The 22462-nt window shown below is 43.6% G+C and overlaps 1 protein-coding gene across 2 annotated transcripts in view; it reads right to left on the reverse strand.

Moving 5' to 3' along the window:
- Nucleotides 1-22387, reverse strand: part of LOC122381318 (glutamate-gated chloride channel alpha-like) — a 28428-nt gene extending 6041 nt beyond the window's left edge. Inside the window, exons 1-9 of one of the 2 annotated variants that reach the window (XM_043365339.1) lie at nt 22108-22387; nt 16664-16767; nt 13405-13469; nt 11648-11708; nt 11015-11163; nt 7645-7735; nt 5836-5970; nt 4894-4999; nt 1052-1134 (exon numbers count right to left, since the gene is read on the reverse strand). In XM_043365339.1, coding sequence (XP_043221274.1) covers nt 1052-1134; nt 4894-4999; nt 5836-5918 — 272 coding nt within the window. In that variant the 5' untranslated portion in view covers nt 5919-5970; nt 7645-7735; nt 11015-11163; ... (2 more) ...; nt 16664-16767; nt 22108-22387. Of the gene's footprint in view, nt 1-1051; nt 1135-4893; nt 5000-5835; nt 5971-7644; nt 7743-11014; nt 11164-11647; nt 11709-13404; nt 13470-16663; nt 16768-22107 lie in introns of those variants that run through there. The other variant, XM_043365338.1, reaches the window with a different exon arrangement.
- Between the last annotated feature and the right edge of the window lie 75 nt (nt 22388-22462).

A 22462-nucleotide genomic window follows, 5' to 3' on the forward strand; every position in this document is an offset into this window, starting at 1 on the left:
TTAAGAACATGGCGCAATATGACCTCTCTCCCCTACGAAGTTACGGAGTCACAAAGTTACGGAATTTCAAGGTCATTGAGCGAGCCCCTCCGATTTTCGTCAAAATTTGTATGCGGACACATTACATGCTCCTCATTACGAATATCGTAAAAGCTAAGCTCGGCCCGCACTATTTCAAAAGTTACAGATGTTTGAATTTCAGTGAGTTTCAAACCTCAGTAACTTTTGAAATAGTGCGGGCCGAGCTTAGCTTTTACGATATTCGTAATGAGGAGCATGCAATGTGTCCGCATACAAATTTTGACGAAAATCGGAGGGGCTCGCTCAATGACCTTGAAATTCCGTAACTTTGTGACTCCGTAACTTCGTAAATATGGCGGGCCGAGTTTAAATTTTGTGATATTGGTAATGAGGATCATCTAGAGTGTCCGCACACAAATTTTGACGGAAATCGTATGGGCTCTCCCGAATGACCTTGAAATTGAAACATCCGTAACTTCGTAAATATGGCGGGCCGAGCTTAAATTTTGTTAAATTCGTAATGAGGAGCACCTAGAGTGTCCGTACACAAATTTTGACGGAAATCGTAGGGGCTCTCCCGAATGACCTTGAAATTGAAACATCCGTAACTTCGTAAATATGGCGGGCCGAGCTTAGATTTTGGGTGCATCGTAATCAGGACGTTACGTACTATCCACTGATCAAGTTTGATCCAAATCGTAGGGGCTCGCCTGATTCCGAATCTTAGATTATAGATTAGGATTCACTTACATGTAACTTGACGACCGTGCTCTGTAGGTACCGCAATCACACTTCGCGAAAAAAGAGCTTTTCGCACTCGGATAAAATGGAAAATTTCGGGATAGTCAACTCGTAACATGTAACATATACTCTTGTTCAGTACCCTTGAGAGATTACAAATTCATATTGGCATTCCTTCACTGTTGGGGTTTCGTGTAGGCGTCATTGCCATTATTTTCGAAATATCACAAAGCAAGAAAACAATATCCTTACCTTTGCACCAACACCGAAACTTTTACAGACAACTTACATACTAGCGTTGAACAGAGCTGTTAAAGTCAGCAGAGTGGTGATCACCAGCACCATTCTGCCCGGCACCAGTTCTGGAGGGACCTGGGGTCAAACAGTTAGTGTCAGTAGGGTGGTGATCACCAACACCACTCTGCCTGGCACCAGTTCTGGAGACCTGGGGCGAAGCAGAGCCGTTGGGGTCGCCAGGGCGCTGATTGCGCCACATGGAACGGCTGTTTTTTATGAATGAATTACATTTTACATGCACATTTTACTCCAGAAATGGTTCATGTAGGGGAAAGTGGGTGTATTGCGCCCTCCTAACCAATTGCGCCCACCAACATTCCCACGGATTCAATGGCATGTTTTGAATTTTGTGTTCGAAAACATTATTTTCCCCACTGGATAGTTCCTTTTATGGCCCAAGCTCCCCGATGAAGCCAATCAGCGAGGCTCATTACGCCATCAAAGATGTTACGGCGTTTTCTTAGCTTTTTTGCAGTGTTTTGAGCCGTTGGCTATAAAAATGTGTGATATTTGTGTGATTTTCAGAGTGATATTTAGAAAGAAAAACCCTTTTTTCATTATATTTCACTAAAACAGTTAATTTCCTTCAACATCTTTATGATAACTTCCACGCTTTTATTAAAAAGTACCTCAATTTTAATTGCGCCCATGGCAATTGCGCCAGGGGGGCGCAAATAGAATAATGGTGTAGCTATTGTATATCACGACAGCATGAATGCATCATTAACTGATTGTAATAAAGAAGGAGTTTAAGGTCAGGCAGGGGAGCAGCCCGCTGTCGTCAGTCCGCAAATTATTTCTCTCGTCAAACTTATAATGCAGCTGCCATTTAGGCTACGAACTTGTGTAATTGACAAAATACGACATTTTCAACATGGACTCAGGCGTGAGAGGTGACAGCTATGATAAAAAAGTAAAAACTGATGTCATAAAACTGTCGAAATAATGAAAATTATTAATTTTGAGAGAAACGATTGGAAATATAACCGTATAGGCGCATACGTTCACATATATCTAGTCGGTTACAGTAAACGTTTTCGTTGCACTTTTACAAGCGTACGAAGACATGTAAAGTTATCTACCTGGGCAAAAAAACATCGCGATTTACACCTAAATTTATTATTTAACCAGCGTGAATAACATTATGAATGTTAAAGTAAGCCGCAATGACATTAGACTGCGGGGGTGTATGCATTCCGTCTCATTCGCTTAGCCATGTTAAAGTATAGGGCGCAATTGGGTTCTAATTGCGCCATCCCCCTGGCGCAATTTACAGCAGTTGTTGGCAAATGCACCCTTTTACATGTTTCTGAAAAAGCAGCTGTCAGAAGCAAACGAAACATTCTTAATTGATCGGGAGGCTCTTAAATCGTAGCCTCTTTGAAATGGTCACTGATGCATGCTTATATCTCCAGCGGTTTTCTTACAATTAGCGTTTTTCCTTAAGGTGGCGCAATTCACCCTCCTTCCCCTAAGTGTGAGAGCCGGAGTTTTATAAATAAGCAGTCGCATAATTCTTCCCTCTAGAAGTGTTAACGATCACAGTAACAAGAACAAAATAGCATGTGGATATTTCACGTTCAGTTCCATTTTGTTTCATACGAATATAAGCACTTTCCATCGTACAGTCGCAAGGACGAGTCGCAAATCTAAAACATTACACAGACGATTGCAGTGAAAATCAAACGTTGCAAACAAAGGACGTTTCATGTCACTTCAAAACAAAATAGTTATCATAAAAAACAGCAGTCTTCAGCATAGATGGAAAGTTTTGGAAAAATAGAAAGTTTAACTGGAAAATAGGTAGGCAGATATGCTTAAAATAGAACTGAAATTTCGCCTATCAAGGCAGAAAAGACTCTAGAGAGCCTCCAGCGACCAGTGCCCAGCGGAGTCTACAAAGGGGTTAAGCCGCACCGGGCCGGGGATGTTTACGACCAAATATATTTTACAACACCATTGCTGACGAAGATATGTAAAAACACATCGAAAGCTCCTACGAACCAGCGAACTTTGTGGAGATAGTCCATTTTAAGCTTTCTAATCGTTCACTCGGAACGAATTGATGCGATGGAATTTATTCGATCGATACGATAGCTGACGAAGGTATGTTTATAATTTATGGAAAGCCCCCACGTACTAGCGAACTTTAGGAGAAAGTCTATTTTAAGCTTTTCATCCACCGGTTGGCGGTTACTCAGCTTCAGGACTGGCAGCAGCCGCCTGGCAAATGCTGGTAGGCTGTGCCGCTTCACTTGTGTGTTATGCGGCGCAGTCTACCCACGCCGTACGGCGACTGCATCGGCCCGAGTCGCCGGATGAGTTTCACCCCCGTTTTCATTATGTTTTTCATCTCGTGAAGAGTTGGCAGATTAGGATGCTGGTAGGGGAGAGTGGGGTAATTTGGCCGGTGGTGTAAATTGGCCGCCCCCACCTGTACGCTGTCTAATAAAAGTGAGTGAAATAGCTCTAGTCTCTATTCATTTGTCATGGGTAGAAATAACTGGAGGACAAATGTCAAAACTTTGCGCCTCGTAGTTTTATTCAAAATTAATAAAACGTTAATTTCATTAGAAAATGGTAACTTTTACTTCTGTTTACAAAGTTGTATAACATGTAGTATTTGGGCTAAAAACGAATTCAGACATTATAGCGCCATTCTTGGGGGTGTTCAGCGGTTCCAAGAGCAATTTTATCTAATTCCGTATAGCCGTGATGACTTTATAGACAAAAATTTTCAGAATGACAATATGGGGTAATTTGGCCGGGACTAGCGGGGCAACTTGGCCGGTGCGCTCATGGTCTATATGCTGGGACGGCCGAGTTTTCATGGTCAATTGTACCATAAATGACATGATTCATGACCAACTTTGACTACTTTGATGCCTTACTTCCGATTGGTCAACTGTAAGAGCATGTGACGTCATCAAAGGTTACCAAACGTTTTTTGCTAATAAATCATTACATAAAAATGGTACAGCCGCACAAATGGTCTCATTCTGTTCAGCTCGCCAAGGCGCATCGAATGATATGCATGATGGCCTTGAAATCATGTGACCTTGAAGTCAAGCGACCATATGCAACGTGACCTGAGGTCAACCTTTGACCTTGACTTCTCAAGGTCAACACATATATCTTTCGATGCGGACTGACGAGAGAATTACGATGGTACTCGAAGTTTTGGCCTAGCTTGATTACTTCAAAAGTTATTCGTAAAAAACTGTCTTCGCATCTAGAGCCGCTAATTTGGCTATTTTGACCCCTGTGACCCCTGAGTGAACCTCCAAAATGCGGCAAATGCGTCATAGGACACACGTCATTGCTGAATCTGAAGCTGACTCGCAATATAACAGAAAATCCCGACCGCAAACTAACACCGGCCAAATTGCCCCACTCCCCCGGCCAAATAACCCTGCTAGTGGGGCAATTTGGCCGCCTTGCAGACCTTTGTAATACGTCACAATTTAAATATAAGTAATTACTCTATCATTTCAAGTTCACTGTCCAGTAAAGTAAAATGAATACGACACCTGCCAGCGTTGAGAAAATGCAGAAATGTGTCGTCAATTTTAAGTTATATCGTTTTCTAAAAAAAGCGGCCAAATTACCCCACTCTCCCCTATATTTAGATGTCTCGAGCTGGTGGGGGGGGGGAGGGGAGGGGCTGTAAATACATCACGAGTCTCCCCGGCCGGAAAGACGCAGGGGGAGCGGAAAATCCTCGCGAGTCCCCCTGACTCCCGCAGATACGATAGCGAATCCGTATGATGAACCTGAACCGACCGTACAAACCCTATTTCCACACTTTGTTGGCCGATGCGGAGCAGTTCTTACCCAGAGCGAGAGCCAGCTGACGATCAGTAGCATCGTGCTGGGCACGTACATGGTCAGCACGGCGTTCGACACGCGGCGCGACAGCAGCACCTCGAAACTGAGACCCCTGCCGATAGGTCAGGATGGCTCAGCGTGCTTGGTCGTGCACTGATGGAGTCAGCTGAACAAGAAGTGCTCATTCAACGCGGCGTTACAAGATGATGTGCTGGTGCGTACCAAAATTGTTTCATTGAGACTATTTTGGATGGTATTAAAAAATAAACACCAATACCCACATTTATGATAATCGCCTGTCCTTTGAAGCAATCATGAGTTGATCTGACACTTTTCAGTTCATGGCATGCTATTTTTTTTCTCGAGGGGAGCGGCACGCTCATTTGTTCCGCGAATTCCAACTTCAATTGGACTTGGAGGCCAGACGAGTGAGGGGTCGTATGGTCGTACCAATACGCCGGGATGGCGAAATGGCCAGTGCCGACAAGGGTTAAATGTAATGACATTGTTGTCACCAAATGAAAAAGGCTCACTTTTTGTCAATAGTAATAAGATAAATCCTTTTATCTAAAAACATATGATCAATCAGACTCACTGGAACAAAACCATTCATGTGATAGTCAATAAGCATTGATTTTCGTTCTCATTCATCTCACACCATCCAACGGCCATATCTCTCTTCCAATGTAGTCTCTCTTTTGAAAGTAAGCGGTGCGGTGGATCCATCAGGTACTGCTGAGGAGGGGCTGCTAAATTTGAGGGTCACCGAACCAATATGACGTCCTCATCCATCCCCCTGGTCAATTGGTTCGGTGACTCTCAAAGTTAGCAGCCATTCCTTAGCCGGGCTCGAGGGATCCACCGCGCACCGATGCGCGGTACTTTGAAGAGAGACTGTGCCTACCCACCAATATTTTCCATATGTTCACGCATGAGGAACGACTTTACCAGCAAGGGTGACACGATCCTTCGTAGGCACCGTAACGATGTCTGCCAGGTCGAACCCTCTGACTCGAATGTTCCGTTCCCATGTCACGCCAGTCTCGTGCCAATAAAGACGCAGTACCTTATTATTGTACATATCTGAAAGAGGTGCACAAAACAATGTAACAGTAGGATAGGCGTAAAATGAAAGTAGGCATGGCATTATGTACATACATTCAGTGCGCATTCGTAATTCACACAAGCGCACCAACCAACGATGAAGTAAGCAGTTACTATTATTCATATAATTACTTTAATCATTAACGGAGTAATCATCATTCTCATTTCGCCCCATTTCACTATTAACCAGTTTTTGTGCCTGAAGCAGCCTAAAGTCACTGGAACATGAATAATTTCAGGGAATCTGTTAACCCACACCCTGCTGGGGGCTCACCCCCTCCAGTTTTCGCAAATAGCTAAAAAACGGCGATGCGGAGCGCCACCGCTTTTTCGCATATACGTCTTTTCTGCACATGCTGTAAAAATTTTAGACCAAGGTCACTTAACCCCCGCCCATGTAGGGGGGGGGGTGCAACCCCCTCTGAGGTTTTTCTTAGCTACACGCCGAACCGTTTCAGATAGCCTGCTCAAATTTTCAGTACCCTCTGGGGCATCTTTTGCGCAACTTTTCGTATTTTTTGTCAAGGTCATGTCAGGTCACGGAGTTATGACGTCATAAAGGGAATAACCTCCGGCCAGATTTACGCTAAATTGGAGATTGCTTCACATTGGTATAAATGCCGACTGACCTGAGCACACTGATGGATTGTTTTAGAATCACAACTGGCTGATTTGACATTGGCACAATGTCCGTTGACATTTTGAAGGTTACCAAAGGTCAAGGTAAGGTCAGTGACCTCGGTTGACCTGTAATGACTTCTTGCACTTGTATGCCTTTTCGGGGTATTTTGATGCTCTGAATTCGAATTTTCTATCCATTCAGGCATCGTCGGTTGTTTCTTGTAGTTCATTTTGGGTCAGGGTCAGGTCAGTGACGTCACACGCCTGACGTGACCCAATGCACAAATGACCTTGCAGACGATGCTCCCAACGCATCATTTTTAGAGTTATGACATCGAAATACACACCAAACGATAGAGAATTGATCAAGGATTACGATAGTGAAAGTTTCAAGTCGATATCTCTTACCGTTTTGTCGCAATCGGCGCGGAAATCTGAAAAAGTTAGATTTTTTTTCCGAAAATCTGACCTTTGACCGGTCATAAATAGGTCAAATGTTGACCTAGGACCAAATAATATACCACCAATCGCGAGACCTCGTTGAGAGCAATCCGTTGGTCTTTTCCGCTAAGCTCTACGACGCTCCGTTTTCAAACGCCAGGGGGTCGCACTAACCCCCCCCCCCCTGCATGGGCGAAGGTGGCAAAACACCGTTTACGGGCGAGGGTTAAGATGTCACCAAGTCACGTCAAGTAATCTCACCTCATAAAAAGTTTCAATGCCAACAGTATGTAGAAAGTGTATACCTCGGAATTTTTATATGATGACCTAAGGTCAAGTCAATTTTGCTCCCTCTTCATCAAAAGTAAATGGGAGGAATTGAAAGGCGCCTCTTTTGTACAAATATGTACCATTCTCAACACCCTCAAACACCAACTTACAAGTAAACATGACACACAGAACTGGAAAAGAGCACCCGTGACCCCTTGTTATGTCCCTGAGGTTATCTCAGGTCACGTGGGTGAAGTGTCTATAACTTCAGGCTGCTTCATCGCATGCAAAGGTCACCATTGCCAGTTGCCATGGACTCACAGGACTGCAGCCGGATGTTGCATCGCTGAGTGTCCATCGGGTACTTCTTGTAATTCATATAGCACGTGTATCTGGTGAGGTACAGGCTGGACTGGAATGCGTTGGGTGCACTTAACATAGTGCCGCACCCGGACAATTATGTGTAATTCCAGGCTGCCTGCCTGCTATCACAGATATAGCGAACGGATGTCCTGCAGACACATTAGGTGTGACATGACCCATGTTCCGACGTTTTATTGAAAATCGATGCAAGCTTTGCCTTATGGTGCTGGAAATAAATGTGTTGCTTCAAGCAGAAGGTTACATGCAAACCTGGGCCCAATCTCACCAAGTGCGGTAAACTCATTTTGCGGTAAACTACCCCAAAACGAATCTCACTGGACATTTACCTGGGTAAAAACGAAACTGTTTGTGTCTTCTTGCGCTTGCTCGCTCATCAATAAACATGACTTTAATGAAAGTAACTATTATTTCAATTTCTTTAACATGCTTATCTTTAACCCTATTAGTGGCAGGCTCCCGGCTACCCCATATTAGTGGCAGGGGGGGGGCTGTTTACGACCCCCCCCTTGATATCTCGAGATCTAACCGGCCGATTTTCAAAATTCAAACGGCATTCGATTTGGCTCAACGAGATCTACATTTCTAAAAAAATAAAATTAAAAAATGTCAATAGGGGGGTAGAGGGGGGTAAAAACGGGCAAATTGCAGATACATTTTAGACTGTTTATCACGGCCAGGTTTCTGAACCAATCTTAACGCAACTTTTGCCGATCGATAGAGAATGAACCAGGAATCCACATGGATCCTAAAAATATGCATTTTCAAAAATCATAGGCGGATACAGATCATTGAGATTGGGGGTACACATAAAGTATAGTAAATAAGGTTTTTGTTGGTACTGTTTCTAAAAAGGGTGGCAATGGTCTTGTTATGTTGCAATTTTCTTATGAGAGAACGACTAAAATTGTATTGGTCATGCATAGGCGGTGTCAGGGCACCTATGTTGGGAGGTAAAAAATAACCCCCCTTTTTGGACGCCTGGATCCGCCTATTATAGCAAAACGTGCCAAAAGAGGATGCACAATAACTTTGTACAGGGTGTCTCAAAAGTTCGTTCACAGGTACCAGCCATGCTTTTTTGTCAATAATTCTGAATCAACAAGAAATTAACAGTCGAAATTTTGCATGGGCATTGGTGACAACCTTCCTCAAGCAGTCTCATTGTTTTCAAGTGCATTCGACCCTTCATGAGCTCACAAAAAGGGTTCACCTCTGACCATGGGTCAGGCACGAAAATGTAGGTTGCAAAGTCGGGTATGTTGTGAAACTCTCTGTTTCAGGAGTAATGGGAATGGTTAAAGGGACCCTCCCACCTTCAAAAAAGTTAACGAATTGGCATGGAAGTGATGTCGCTCGGTTCAGAAAGAGCAAAAACGAATATCTACCAAATTTCATCGAAAAATATTCACCGGTTTTCAAGATATTAGACTTTTACTTTTGTTTACTTTTTGGGATCTCCGCTGTTCCTAGCGACTTTATTTGAAAATGCGGCATTTGTTGCGCGCAAAGCAGCATATACCACCACGTGCTACCAAACGTTTTAGTAAAAGATTTAAAAATCGTTAGATATCTGCGCTGACGTCACACATTCAGAGGGGTATTCCTAAGCATTAGCCCCTCTGAATCAAAACGCTGCAATTTTGAAATTCAATATTTCCGATTTAAGGCATTTCTCGATGTTGTGAGTGCCGAAACCGGTAATTGTGAGCCAGGGACCCCATTTTGGCTATCTCAACTCAAATCTAATGTTAAGGTGGGAGGGTCCCTTTAAGTCGGAAATGACACATGGCTAAGTGTCGGCGAGGATGAGTGCAACATGATGATCATCTCATAAAAACGGTGGCTAAAATTTTTGAAGGACGAAACCATGCGAGACTAACGGCGTTTTGAACGACCCTCGCACGACAGCAGACTCGTGTTCCGGAAAGCAGCTGAAAATGCGGTCATAACTATTGAAAACTGGCAAGAAGGTCACAGACAGAGGATACCCATTTTCAAAAAGTGCAGTTCATCGTAAAATAAAGACAAATTATAATTTAAAATTGTTTATAATATCTATAACGCTAATTTTTGGGGACAATAACACAAAATTCGTCAATGCCAAGGACACCTGACCCTCCAAAAGTGTCAGTTATTGTAAAATTTTATCTAACGAAGTTTTAAGAGGCAGATCTGCAGCGAATAATTTTCTTTTAAACACAAAATCCCGATAAAACCACACGATGGACTGGTTTGGGCCGTTTACAAAGCAGAACATCTCCCGAGGAAAACACTCCGCAACCGAGCGAAGGTCTTGGCATGGGGAATGACGAGCGCTTGGAATTTGCAAAATTTGCACAATGTGTCTGAGAAACAGACGTCCGACACATTCTGCTACCATATGATGCGAAAAATTTACTCCTGGCACTTCCCGTTTGTTCAGGACTGGGGTCGTTTTGAAAAGGAAAATGGCGCTTGGGATGTCGGCGCCAGTCATTCATGAAGGAGTTAGCGCCAGAGAATGCCTACAAAATACTCAAGAATGGTGTCGATGCAAGCTGTCGGCTTTCAGGGAAAATCAGATGTTGCCGGGGAGCTAGTCAAAACAAAATCCGACGCAGAAACTGCAGGGACTTCCCCTGCAAGAGCTTGAAAGCTGGTAACCTTTTATCAGCCTCCGGCAGCTGACGGAGCAACAAAAATCGGTATGAGCAAATATTTTTGGAGATACAGCAAAGGGGTTGGTTTCCAACCTTCTTAATCAGTTGTCAAAGCATGCATATTTGTCTGGTGTACACACAGACACCAAAACCTTATACTTTTGGCCGGTTCTTATATGCTTTATTGGCATGGGAAATGTGTGAACGAACTTTTGAGACACCCTGTATATGTTATCACATGATACCTTTCATTCACTGTTCGTAAAACTGGTGCAGCATCGTGATCTTCGCCCAAAAGACTCGCTTCACGAATAGGACCCCCCAATTCCCAGTGCTCTGGAGCCGCCCCTGGTAAAGTTATGAACTTGAAATTTTCAGGGAATGTGCCCAATTTAGTTTTAGGAAAAGTCAGAAAATTTCAGCATCGTAGCTTCAGCGGTTTCGGAGATATTCCCGAAAAACCTGAGGGGTGGATAAAAACAACCCCCCCCCCTGCCACTAATAGGGTTAAAATGTAAGCAGTTTGATGAGAAACTCCTGTGCAATTATAATAAGAATGTTAAGATCAGCACCTACTAGCCCATACCCGCATCTAGCCGGCACAACTTCTTCACAGAGCTGCAGTGGCTTCAGCCTTCAGGCTGCATGCCAGATGGGCGTCTGCTTACGTGTACGATCGTTTTATTTCTGTAGAGCGTCACACCAGAGGCGTCGGACAGCAGCTCGGGCCGCTCCACGCGCTGCACGTACACGAAGTACGCGTTGGGCACCCACATCTTTTCCATGATGGCAGTGTCCAGCTGGATCATTTCCACGTCTGCGTCGCAAATCGGAAACGGAAACGGTAATGGGTGACATAACTGGCATAATTCGATGGTGGTAGCTATTTAGGTAATTTGTATGATGAGCAGATGTGTGTACCGATATAAAGAATGGTTGCTTCATACCTAATCTTACTTTAAGCATTTAAATGACAAAACTGATATAGGTAAAAATAAAATGAAATGAACACTGTTTTTCAACAGTGTGGTCTATCGCAGACAGTCGAGGTAAGTCTTTTTTTGGTGTTTCATTGCACTCATCTTTTAGCACTTAGAGGGCTGGTGTATGCTATCAGGATATTGCCGACATATTAGACCACTTGCAAGCATGCTTTAGAACATCTGTTTTAAATTGCCTGACAATTGTACCTTGTTGGTATGTTTCTAGATTGATCACCAGCCTCACAATTTTAAATCAGAGCGAACGACTTAAAATATCCGTGGTGTCTGTCAACAAAAATTGGTAGGGTTCATATATACCGGGCATGTTGATTCGATGATCTTTCCAGATTGTCCTCAGGTAACAGTCAAATTGAATAACCTGAAAAGCGAAAAGACTTGTCACATAAAAGGGGAAAGCAGTGCAATTGTGTTTACTGAAAACGAAAAGTGCCTAGAAGAAAGTGGCAGCTTTTATGAGGGGAAAGTCCGTGGGGGAAGTAGGTAAAATATGGTTGATTGTTGAAGTTTCTATTCATTCAGGCTTATAAAAAGAATAAATGCCGATGGTAAAAATTTAGCCCGCACCCTGGTGGGGTATTCAGCCAAACAAACGCACTCTGCCGTCAAAAGCTGTCAACCAGTTTTTTGAGCTCGACTTTTATGACATCGTGGTCGTGCCCTCCAGGAATGTACAAATTTCAGGTATACGTGATATCATAAATATGTATTTCTACCAATCTGAATGTCGATGAAAATGATCGATATTCGGGACGAATCTGAGTGTAGATGAAAATGATCGACATTCGGAACGAATCTGAATGTTAATCTGAATGTGAATATGATGCAACTACATATACGCGTATCGGAAAAACCAGCTAGCAAATCTTGTTCAAGTGGCGCAACAGTTTCGATTTACATATGGAACAATATATTCCTGCCCGGGGCCGGGATGATTCAATAAATGTCACAGAGGTTTTTTAGCGAAAACTCCGAGGGCCGTTAGGCCCGAGGTGATTTTGCTAAAAAAGCGAGGTGACATTTATTGAATTCCCGGCCTAAGGCTGGAAGGTGTTTCCCATACCTGCCAAAAAGCTCACAACTATATGATAGTGACGTCAGCAGCCGTGTGGTTCAACGTGTTTAACCACACCCCATTGCATTAAACTTTGAAAAGTGTGGTACAGTGCACGTGCCGTTTAAATGCCTGGATGTCTCGATTTAATCATGCAGTGTAGCAGGTATGGGAAAACGCGGAACAAAACACGGCAATATATTTAAAGAAAGCTTATCTTGAAAGCCACAAATATTCATATTTTTCATCGCTACCTGTCTCGTTGACAATTGTCAACGAGATAGGTACCTACACTGTAAACCAAATCTACAAAAAACAAATCTAAAAACACTCTTTATAAAGAGTGTTTTTACATTCACTTTGTATGCAATTCACTCATCAGCAGTCAGGGCTATTCTAAATATCAAATATCTTCATTTTTAAGCAGCATTTATTTAAAGACGGCACTCAGGCCAGCTGACATGTTAAAGAGCTAGGCCCTTAGTAATTGGCCCACATTGTAATGAAGTAACTGATTTTCTTTGAAACCAACTAGATGAGTCAAATGAATATCACAGCTCGAATTATCACAAGTTCCACACGAACTTTGCAATCTAAGATAAATTATAATAATGAACGTAGGGCAGTCACTTTAAAAGGCCAGATTGTTAAGCTTGTATGTGCTGAGCTCAGCTCGCAGCGCCCATTTTGGACGGGCATTAGCCGTTTTCACGATGGGCTATCCGGCGAGTGCACCTGATTTGACCAAATCTGCACCTAATCTCTTTTACAGCGAATATCTTCATTTTATGAATTTATTTCAGTGTTTTAATCGATGATGCTGTCTGATAATAGGACAAAGCAGGCATATAAGCAATTAGTGCAACCCTAGCTGATAGCTACTAAGAGACGCACGGAACCTGATTTGACCAAATCTGCACCTGATATGCACCAGATGTGCACCAAATGTGTACCAGATGGCAGTCGTGAAAACGGCTATTATCTCGACTCTCGTCAGACCTACCTGTTCAGCCTCGTCGATTACGATGTTCAAGATGTGCACGCTGATACTCACTTCTACAGGATTCCCTGAAAACAGATACAAGTTGCTACTACCGCAGGCATAGCATACAATCAAAAGTTTCTCGTACCTACACTTTTATCATGACATTCTATTCCATTTGGTCTCTTCTACAACTTCACAAGCATGCGAATCATTCTTTACGTCCATAAATTCACTCTTATTCATGCATCTGATAGTTAATTGATTACTTGTTGGCCAACTGTTTCACTCATTCATTCATTTATTCGCTCTAAATGCAGTGTGTGTGTGTGTGAGGACGGAGTGCGCGGGCGCGAACCACTCTGGGCGCAGCTGAAAAAAGTTAAAAAAGGTAAAAAGTTTTATGTGCGTCGGGTAGCTGGTCTAGCCTGCTACCAATGTCTTTCTATACTTAAAGGGACCCTCCCACCTTCAAAAAAGTCAATGAATTGGCATGAAAGTGATGTCGCTCGGTTCAAAAAGAGCAAAAACAAATATCTACCAAATTTCATCGAAAAATATTCACCGGTTTTCAAGATATTAGACTTTTACTTTTGTTTACTTTTGGGATCTCCGCTGTTCCTAGCGACTTCATTTGAAAGTGCGGCATTTGTTGCGCGCAAAGCAGCATATACCACCGCGTGCTACAAAACGTTTTAGTCAAACATTTAAAAATCGTTAGATATCTGCGCTGACGTCACACATTCAGAGGGGTATTCCTATGCATTAGCCCCTCTGAATCAAAATGCTGCAATTTTGAAATTCAATATTTCCGATTTAACCCTCGCCCTGGCAGGGGGGGGGGGGGGTCGATGCGACCCCCCCTAAGGTTTTTCGAAGATAGCGGAAAAACGGCGGCGCGCAGCGCCGCCAAATTTGGCACAGCCTATGGGGCAACCTTTTTACATATGACCTGAAAATTTCAGGTCCGGGTGACCTTGGGTCAGGTCACCAGGTCAGAAAAACCGGTACAAGGTCATGGTCAAATTTCAATTTTCTTTTTGCACCTGTCCAACTCACAGTTTTCGACTGATTTCCTTCAAACTTTCAGGATGTGCTAAGTTCACCGAGTTGTATAACATATAGTCCGGTTTTTTTTAGGTCACTGACCTGAGGTCAGTTAGAGGTCATTACGTCGTAATGTTAAGCCTATGGGAAAATACTAAATTCGGAAAATACTGGAGATATCCGCTTCGTTTTATCACTTTTGTGCTTTGAAACCACGGTACTTAACAGCAGGTCACTTGGTGCTTCTTTGTTTGGTGTACTTATCCATGGGTCAGGTCAAATGAGGTCAACTGAGGTCAAATGACGTTTTTGCCAATAACTTGGCACATAATGACGCTAGAGCTTAAAAAATGGTATCATTGTGTTCCTAGTGATCAGCCGAATCAAATGATATGCGATATGATGCAATTTGGTTAACTTGAACTTAATTTATTAATTTAAGTTTACTTAAAATTTAAGAAAAAAACTTTAAGTACACTTAAGCAAGCTAAAAAGTATATCATTCGACGCGCCTTGACGTGCTGAGTTCACTGGTGCTTTTCTTTTTGCTCTATCTTAATTAGATCAAAAGTTATAAGCGAAAAACTTTTGACCTGTTTTTAGCGAAATTTTTACATTTATACCCCCCAAAACCCCCCTAAATATTGACCTAGAGCAACCAAATTTGCACAGGGGCGAGAACTCCGGGGGGCCCACCTACCTACCAAATTTGGTGTTTCTAGGTGCCATAGGAGCCAATCGCGAGGGGGGTCGCATCGACCCCCCCCTGCCAGGCCGTGTTATGAAAAATGCCCTGCCAGGGCGAGGGTTAAGGCATTTCTCGGTGTTGTGAGTGCCGAAACCGGTAATTGTGAGCCAGGGACCCCATTTTGGCTATCTCAACTCAAATCTAATGTTAAGGTGGGAGGGTCCCTTTAATAACAGGGGTTCTTCTTCATATTTATTTTATTTTGACCTACCTAATGTAAGTATTATGAATTCAATGCCATTATCATCATGCAATGCACATTAAATGTACTTACATTGCACTATAGATTCAAAGAAAAACTATCAAAGTTTCAAAAACGGTGAGTGAAACAATATAAAACGATAGAAGAATAAAACATCTTAGTTGAATGTAAAGTGAGCGAAAGTGTATTGATTTTCCCAACCCCATTCACGAGCTCCAGAATCCCTTTACCGTGGCCTCACTACGGCGGTAGAATCTCCTTTCACCCATAGGCATTAGGCATGCATGCAAATTTCATCATCTTTCGAGCGAGGTGGAGGAAAAAAAACAAGGATTATGTGTCATCAAAAGTTGTACCAGTGTAACAATGATTTTGCCTTATTACGATAAATGGGGCTGAAACAAAAAAAAAAGGACTATATCGAGCCAAAATCAGCAATTCAAATGACCCCTTCATTTGAACGTGAAGGATTTCCTCTGATGACGTCACCACGGCGCCTTTATTTCCCTAGTGAACCAACCTGAGTAGTAAAAGAATCTTGGTTTTTCCTTGTCATAGGTACATAAAGGAGCATCAATACCAATTATTAAAATCTTTTGTAAGAGCAAAATTACAACTTATTTTCAACTACACTATTTTTCCTATCGAGTATCGCTTGAGATGAATCCGTAGGTGTGACCCCTGATTAAAGGGACCCTCCCACCTTCAAAAAAGTTAATGAATTGGCATGAAAGTGATGTCGCTCGGTTCAGAAAGAGCAAAAACGAATATCTACCAAATTTCATCGAAAAATATTCACCGGTTTTCAAGATATTAGACTTTTACTTTTGTTTACTTTTTGGGATCTCCGCTGTTCCTAGCGACTTTATTTGAAAGTGCGGCATTTGTTGCGCGCAAAGCAGCATATACCACCGCGTGCTACAAAACGTTTTAGTCAAACATTTAACGGACGTTCGAAAGCCTGATGACGTCATCAGATTCCCGTAATGGTTAAGAGATAGGGACCACGCTGGTCCCACCCTGCAAGTGGGTAAAGGGAAGAAATTTCTTGAACACCATAAAGCTGCGGGGGTTGCGACCAGGATAAATGGTGGTTTCTGAGCCTGGCCGCAAACTTGGCTATCTCAACTCAAAACTAATGTTAAGGTGGGAGGGTCCCTTTAAGTGGTGTGACAGGTAAATTACCTAATTATATTTGGGCATGTTGTCGCCATTATTCCAGGATTGGGTGGTTTCGGCACCAAGCAGGGAAGTGTCGCGTTCGAGCAGATGGGGGTACTTACCGTCCGGTGGAACGGGCGGTCGGATTTGTGAGTAGTCGAAGCCAAACAGACTGGTTTCATTGTACTCCTCTTGACAGCTGACGGTTGAAAAGCCCGCCGCGACTCTGTAGAACATTTGAGATTAATCGTGTGTGTTAACCGTGTGTATTAATCGTGTGTATAATCGTGTGTATATAACAAAATGTCTCCTCACTTGGTCATAAGGAACATCTCATTCAGACGTTCTGGTAGTCCTATTGTCTTAATAGACAGTCTTTTTACAGCATAAAACCGCCGGCTGCGCTGACAATTATTTAGCCAAAACGCTCATGGGCTTCACTAGCCACGCGAAGAAGCATACAAAACATTGATGTGAGAAGATATCAGCTGATATTTTTCACATTAGTGGTCATTTTTCGTGTGATTGTCTAAACTTGTAGGTGACCTTTAATTTTACTAAAAAAATAACCAAATTCGACGATTTTACTGTTGTTGGGAGTGTCCTCAAAATGTGTGCAGGCCCGTTCATGAACCACTGTGAGTACAACGCTCGCTAATGGTGGGTAGGTGTAGGAACATAGGTCTATGGCTCGTCCGATCAGCTCACTCACCCGAGAGCGATGCTCCAGAGCGCGACAGGAGCAGTTGTCCGGCAATGGCGACCCATTTGGCGTGCAGACTGCGGAATCGGAACCCAAGTGCGGTGTGCCGAGGTGTATGGATGCACCCACCGGACTGACGGCCTGACGGCGCTGGGCGACACTCGCCACCCCGCCTCTCCCCGCCCCGCCCCGCCCTGCACGGACGGCAACCGTGACCGTTTTCGCCGTAACCGTAACTCAGTAATTATTTACAGAATGACAAACGAGGTAGCGACTTTTATACACTGTACGGCGTCTCGTCTGTCATCGGGCTGTCATTTTTTACCCTTACACCGTATTGGTAAGTAACTGAACACAAAGTCGACGTACATTTGTTAATACATATTGTCACTAACAAATTACTATAGTATAGTTACTATAGTAGGATAGCATGTGTGTGTGCGAGTAGGGGAAAGTGGGTGTATTGCGCCCTCCTAACCAATTGCGCCCACCAACATTCCCACGAATTCAATGGCATGTTTATAATTTTGTGTTCGAAAACAATATTTTCACCACCTGATAGTTCATTTTATGGCCCAAGCTCTCCGACGAAGCCAATCAGCAGGGCTCAGTTACGCCATCAAAGATATTACGGCGTTTGCTTAGCTTTTTTGCAGTACTTTGAACCGTTGGCTATAAAAATCTGTGATACGTGTGTGATTTTCAGAGTGATATTTAGAAAGAAAGCCCATTTTTTCATTATATTTCACTTAAACAGTAAACTTCCTTCAGCATATTTATGATGACTTCTACGCTTTTATTAAAAAGTACCTCAATTCTAATTGCGCCCATGGCAATTGCACCATGGGGGCGCAGATAGAATAATGGTGTAGCTATTGTATCACGACAGTATGAATACACCATTAACTGATTGCAATAAAGAAGGAGTTTAATGCCAGGCAGGGGAGCAGCCCGCTGTCGCCAGTCCGCAAATTATTTCTCTCGTCAAACTTATAATGCAGCTGCCATTTAGGCTGCCAACTTGTGGTGTAATTGACAAAATACGGCATTTTCAATATCGACTCGGGCGTGAGAGGTGACAGCTATGATCAAAAAGTAAAAACTGATGTCAACAAGTTGTCGCAACGATAAAAATTAATAATTTTGAGAGAAACGATTGAAAATTTAACCATACTTTCACATATATCTAGTCGGTTACATAAAACGTTTTCGTTGCACTTTTACAAACATACGGACACATGTAAAGTTATTTACCTGGGCAAAAACATCGCGATTTATATCTACATTTATTATTTATCCAGCCTGATTAACATTATAAATGTTTAAGTAAGCCGCAATGACATTACACTGCCGGGGTGTATGCATTCCGTCTCATTCGCTTAGCCATGTTTAAGTATAGGGCGCAATTGGATTCTAATTGCGCCATCCCCCTGGCGCAATTTACAGCAGTTGTCGGTAAATGCGCCCTTTTGCATGTTTCTGAAAAGCAGCTGTCGGAAGCAAACGAAACATTCTTAATTGATCGGGAGGCTCTTAAATCGTAGCTAATGAGTTCCTCTTTGAAGTGGTTACCAGTGCATGCTTATATCTCCAGCGGTTTTCTTACAATCAGCGTTTTTCCTTAAGGTGGCGCAATTCACCCTCCTTCCCCTAAATGTTGCTGCATTGCAGATATATATAGACGGCTTATATTATAGGTACTAGGCGACCGGTTTTGCAATGTTTCGAAAATTTTGCTCCCAGATCTAATTTCATGCATTTTGGAGTGCTGTTCACTAATTCGGCAGAAAAATCCCAGATTCGATTTTTTTTACCGCCCCACCTCTTTGAGTATTCTTGATGTTTTCAATTTTCGAATTAAACTTAATACTGTGACAAAAGCAATGAAAGAAGCCAAGAAAAATGTATCGCTGAATGCATAGGTATTGCATGCACTATTGATTCTGCATACGGCAGCGTCGAAATCAGCACGTTGCCTGGTTCAACAGTCTCGCAGGAAAGCAAATGTGTAAGGAATATTTTGCGTTATAATTATATGCTTACTACGTTATAGTCAGCGATTCTCTCCATAGAACGGTAGCGGAGTAGTCCGTTGGTCGGTCGTTTCCGTGTCATTGAACAAGCAGTCATTCAGTACCCCTGCAGTCACTTGCGACTGTCTGTGTCGAGCATGACAGAAAAAGTCAAAAAAAAAAAAAAAAATCCCGGCGGAGTTGAAAAGTCACTTCATTTAGTATGCTACTTCTGACATATTTTAGACAAAAGTGTTGAATTTGACAAATATCGTGATAAGGCAAAGTTGTTTAGTGCACTCGGGGATAGCGAGGAACGTTGCGAACAACTTACGAGCGCACAATAGCGAGGAACGTACGTGGATTGATGATAATCATATACAATGTGTTCACTGTTGATGTGGACTTCATTCACACTATAATTCATTCACATTACTCACACTATTCATCACATCACACATCATCACATCACATCACATTATTCATCACATTCATTCATTCACACTATTCACACATTCACACTTCATTCACATTATAGTCTGGTAGCACATGGGCTCATTCATACACCTGGACTCATAATTGCTCATCTTGGGTCGGACAACCGTAGGAGTATGAAATGTATGGGTATACATTTGTAAAAATACGAGAATATTTTGAAAATGCACGGTGAACCCGGAACCGTCTGAAATTTCCACGGCTCCGCATCCCTGGTTGTCACGCTATACCCGCTACGCTTAATCTAGTCAGCAATTATCGTTATACCGTATGAAAACTAGATGTGTCACCGTATAATACATATCTATTATCTAAGTACCATCACCCCAATTATCGAACCGTGCTTAAAACTACTTGTGTCACTCACAACATAAATAATACATAGGTATTACATATCCAAATACCCTCACCGCGAACTATTGTATACTTGAAACTACGTACTTGTGTCACCGCGTATAAAACCTATCTAACCAGTATAACGCCTTTTGGGGCGACTAACGGAGCGAGCGAGAGGGTGGGCCTTGCACGTGCGAAATTGCGAGGGCGGTACCTCCAACTGACTTGTGCACGGCACCCTACTAACCGGTCTCTAGCGACGTGCCAAATTTGGGCACAATCGGCCCAGCCGCTCTCGAGATCTGGAAGCGGCACCCTGCACGTGCGCACGTGCAAAATGGGTCCCAACTGACTTGTGCACGGCACCCTACTAACCGGTCCCTAGCTGTGTACTAAATTTCAGCGCAATCGGTCGAGCCGTTCTCGAGATCTGGAAACGACCCCTGCACGTGCGCACGTGCAGCAGCACCCCAACTCTGGCACATGGATATGCAGTGCCTAGTGGGTGCCTACCTACATGCCAACTTTCAGCGCAATCGGCCAAGTAGTTACCGAGATATTGCAACAATTACAAAACGGACACCTCTTCGTTTTGCACGTGGCACGTGCATAAGGGGTCACCCACATGCATCGGGAATAGTCCAATACTTGGTAGAAGGAATGAAGCTACCCTACAAAAATTACCGCGTGTAAATCGGTCAAGTGGTTGCTGAGATATGAGCCTCGCAGAAGCGTGACCACGGCCGGCCGGCCGGCCGGCCGGCCGGCCGCTCATACTCAGAAATTTCCGTTAATCTAAGGAAAGACTACGCTCGCTTCGCTCGCTCCGTAATCATCATTATCGTATGTACCTAAAAACACCGAGCAAACTCAATTGTATATGCCAATGCAGATGAGCGGGTTTGGTTTCCATGCTCGGGAACATCATCTAGTGATATGAAAAATGTCAACGTTGTTACCCATAAGGACACTTTTATAGGCTTTTCCCTGCGGTGTAGTGTAACACTTGTGCCTGTTGGCACCATTTGGGAACGTCGATACTCGATCCGCTGCACGAGTTGCAGTTCTTGAGTGCCCTTTGTCACACCGCAGCGATAACTCAGCTCGAGTTATTGCCATTTCATGGTTCGCATCAATTATAATCGTTGTACGCGATATCGTCATTGCACTATTAGTTCATTGTCCACGGAAAGTAGCACTTCGGTCGCTCGGTTTCTCTTTCAGATGCTATATTGGGGTATAGATGTCCAGAAAATCAGAGGCGGATCCAGCTCAGAGGTTTGGGGGGGGGGGGGGCAAACCATAAAAATGTATCGATTCTTACCATGCATCGTCCATAGGCGTAATGTTAAAATCATGCCGTTTGGGGGGGGGGCAAATGCCCATTTTGCCCCCCCCTGGATCCGCCACTGCAGAAAATAGAAGTTCAATGATAATTGGTCTATTGTATCAGAAGCTCAGACGCTGCTAGGATGCATGTGGCTCATGCCCTGTTCACACCAGCCGTGATGAAGGTGCTCCCAGGATAGTAGGTGTAGGATAACTAAAGGGGCCCCCTGACGACCGCGGATTGCCACGCGGGATGCCACTCGGTGTCTGGCACTCGGCGGGTGGCGCCGCCACTGTCTGGTCTCTTCTGAGGTGCGGGACGCTCTCGGCGCGGCTCCTGTACCAGTCCTTTGCGCCCCGGACTGTACACCGGCGTGGCACCTGATCCGTCGTCACCTGTCCTTAGCAGCATTTAAGGCCTGGCTACACTATGCGTTTTCTGCGTGCGTTTTTGCAGGTTTGCGTGTTTTGCGTAATATCGTTCTAGGAAAAAAGTTATAAACAATATAATTTTTACTTTGGTTATATACAAAAGCTAATATAACTCTTATGTAACTAAAATTTAAGGTGAAAAACATCACAAAAACGTAATATCGTTCTTTTTTCTAGAACTATATCACGCAAAACACGCAAACACGCAAAAAACGCACGAAGAAAACGCATAGTGTAGCCAGGCCTTTACTCTACTTACTTTCTTACTTACTCCTCGGCGACAGCTTCGTCGACGTAACGGGAGCCGAAGATCCGCCTCCATGCCGTCTCCGCACCTCCCAACGTGCAGATGTCGGCCAGGGTTCGTCGAGACACCGTCCCGCACGCGAGCTGGCACGCCATCCTCCCACGGGGGCCGCAGAGGCCCGATCTCGCGATCCAGCCCGACCTCAGACCGACACGGGCCATCCTCCCGACTTCCGCTTCTCCTGGATTTGCTTCTCCTTTCTCCTGGAGCATTTACTCGCCAGGGCCAAACCTGTGAACAGAAACATAATCACTAATCACCCTTCCCCGCCGAGAGATCTCTTGACCTGTTTGATGTTTAGGGGAGA

This window comes from Amphibalanus amphitrite, unplaced genomic scaffold, assembly GCF_019059575.1.
Source record: "Amphibalanus amphitrite isolate SeventyFive unplaced genomic scaffold, NRLGWU_Aamphi_draft 000118F_arrow, whole genome shotgun sequence".
NCBI lineage: Eukaryota > Metazoa > Arthropoda > Thecostraca > Balanomorpha > Balanidae > Amphibalanus > Amphibalanus amphitrite.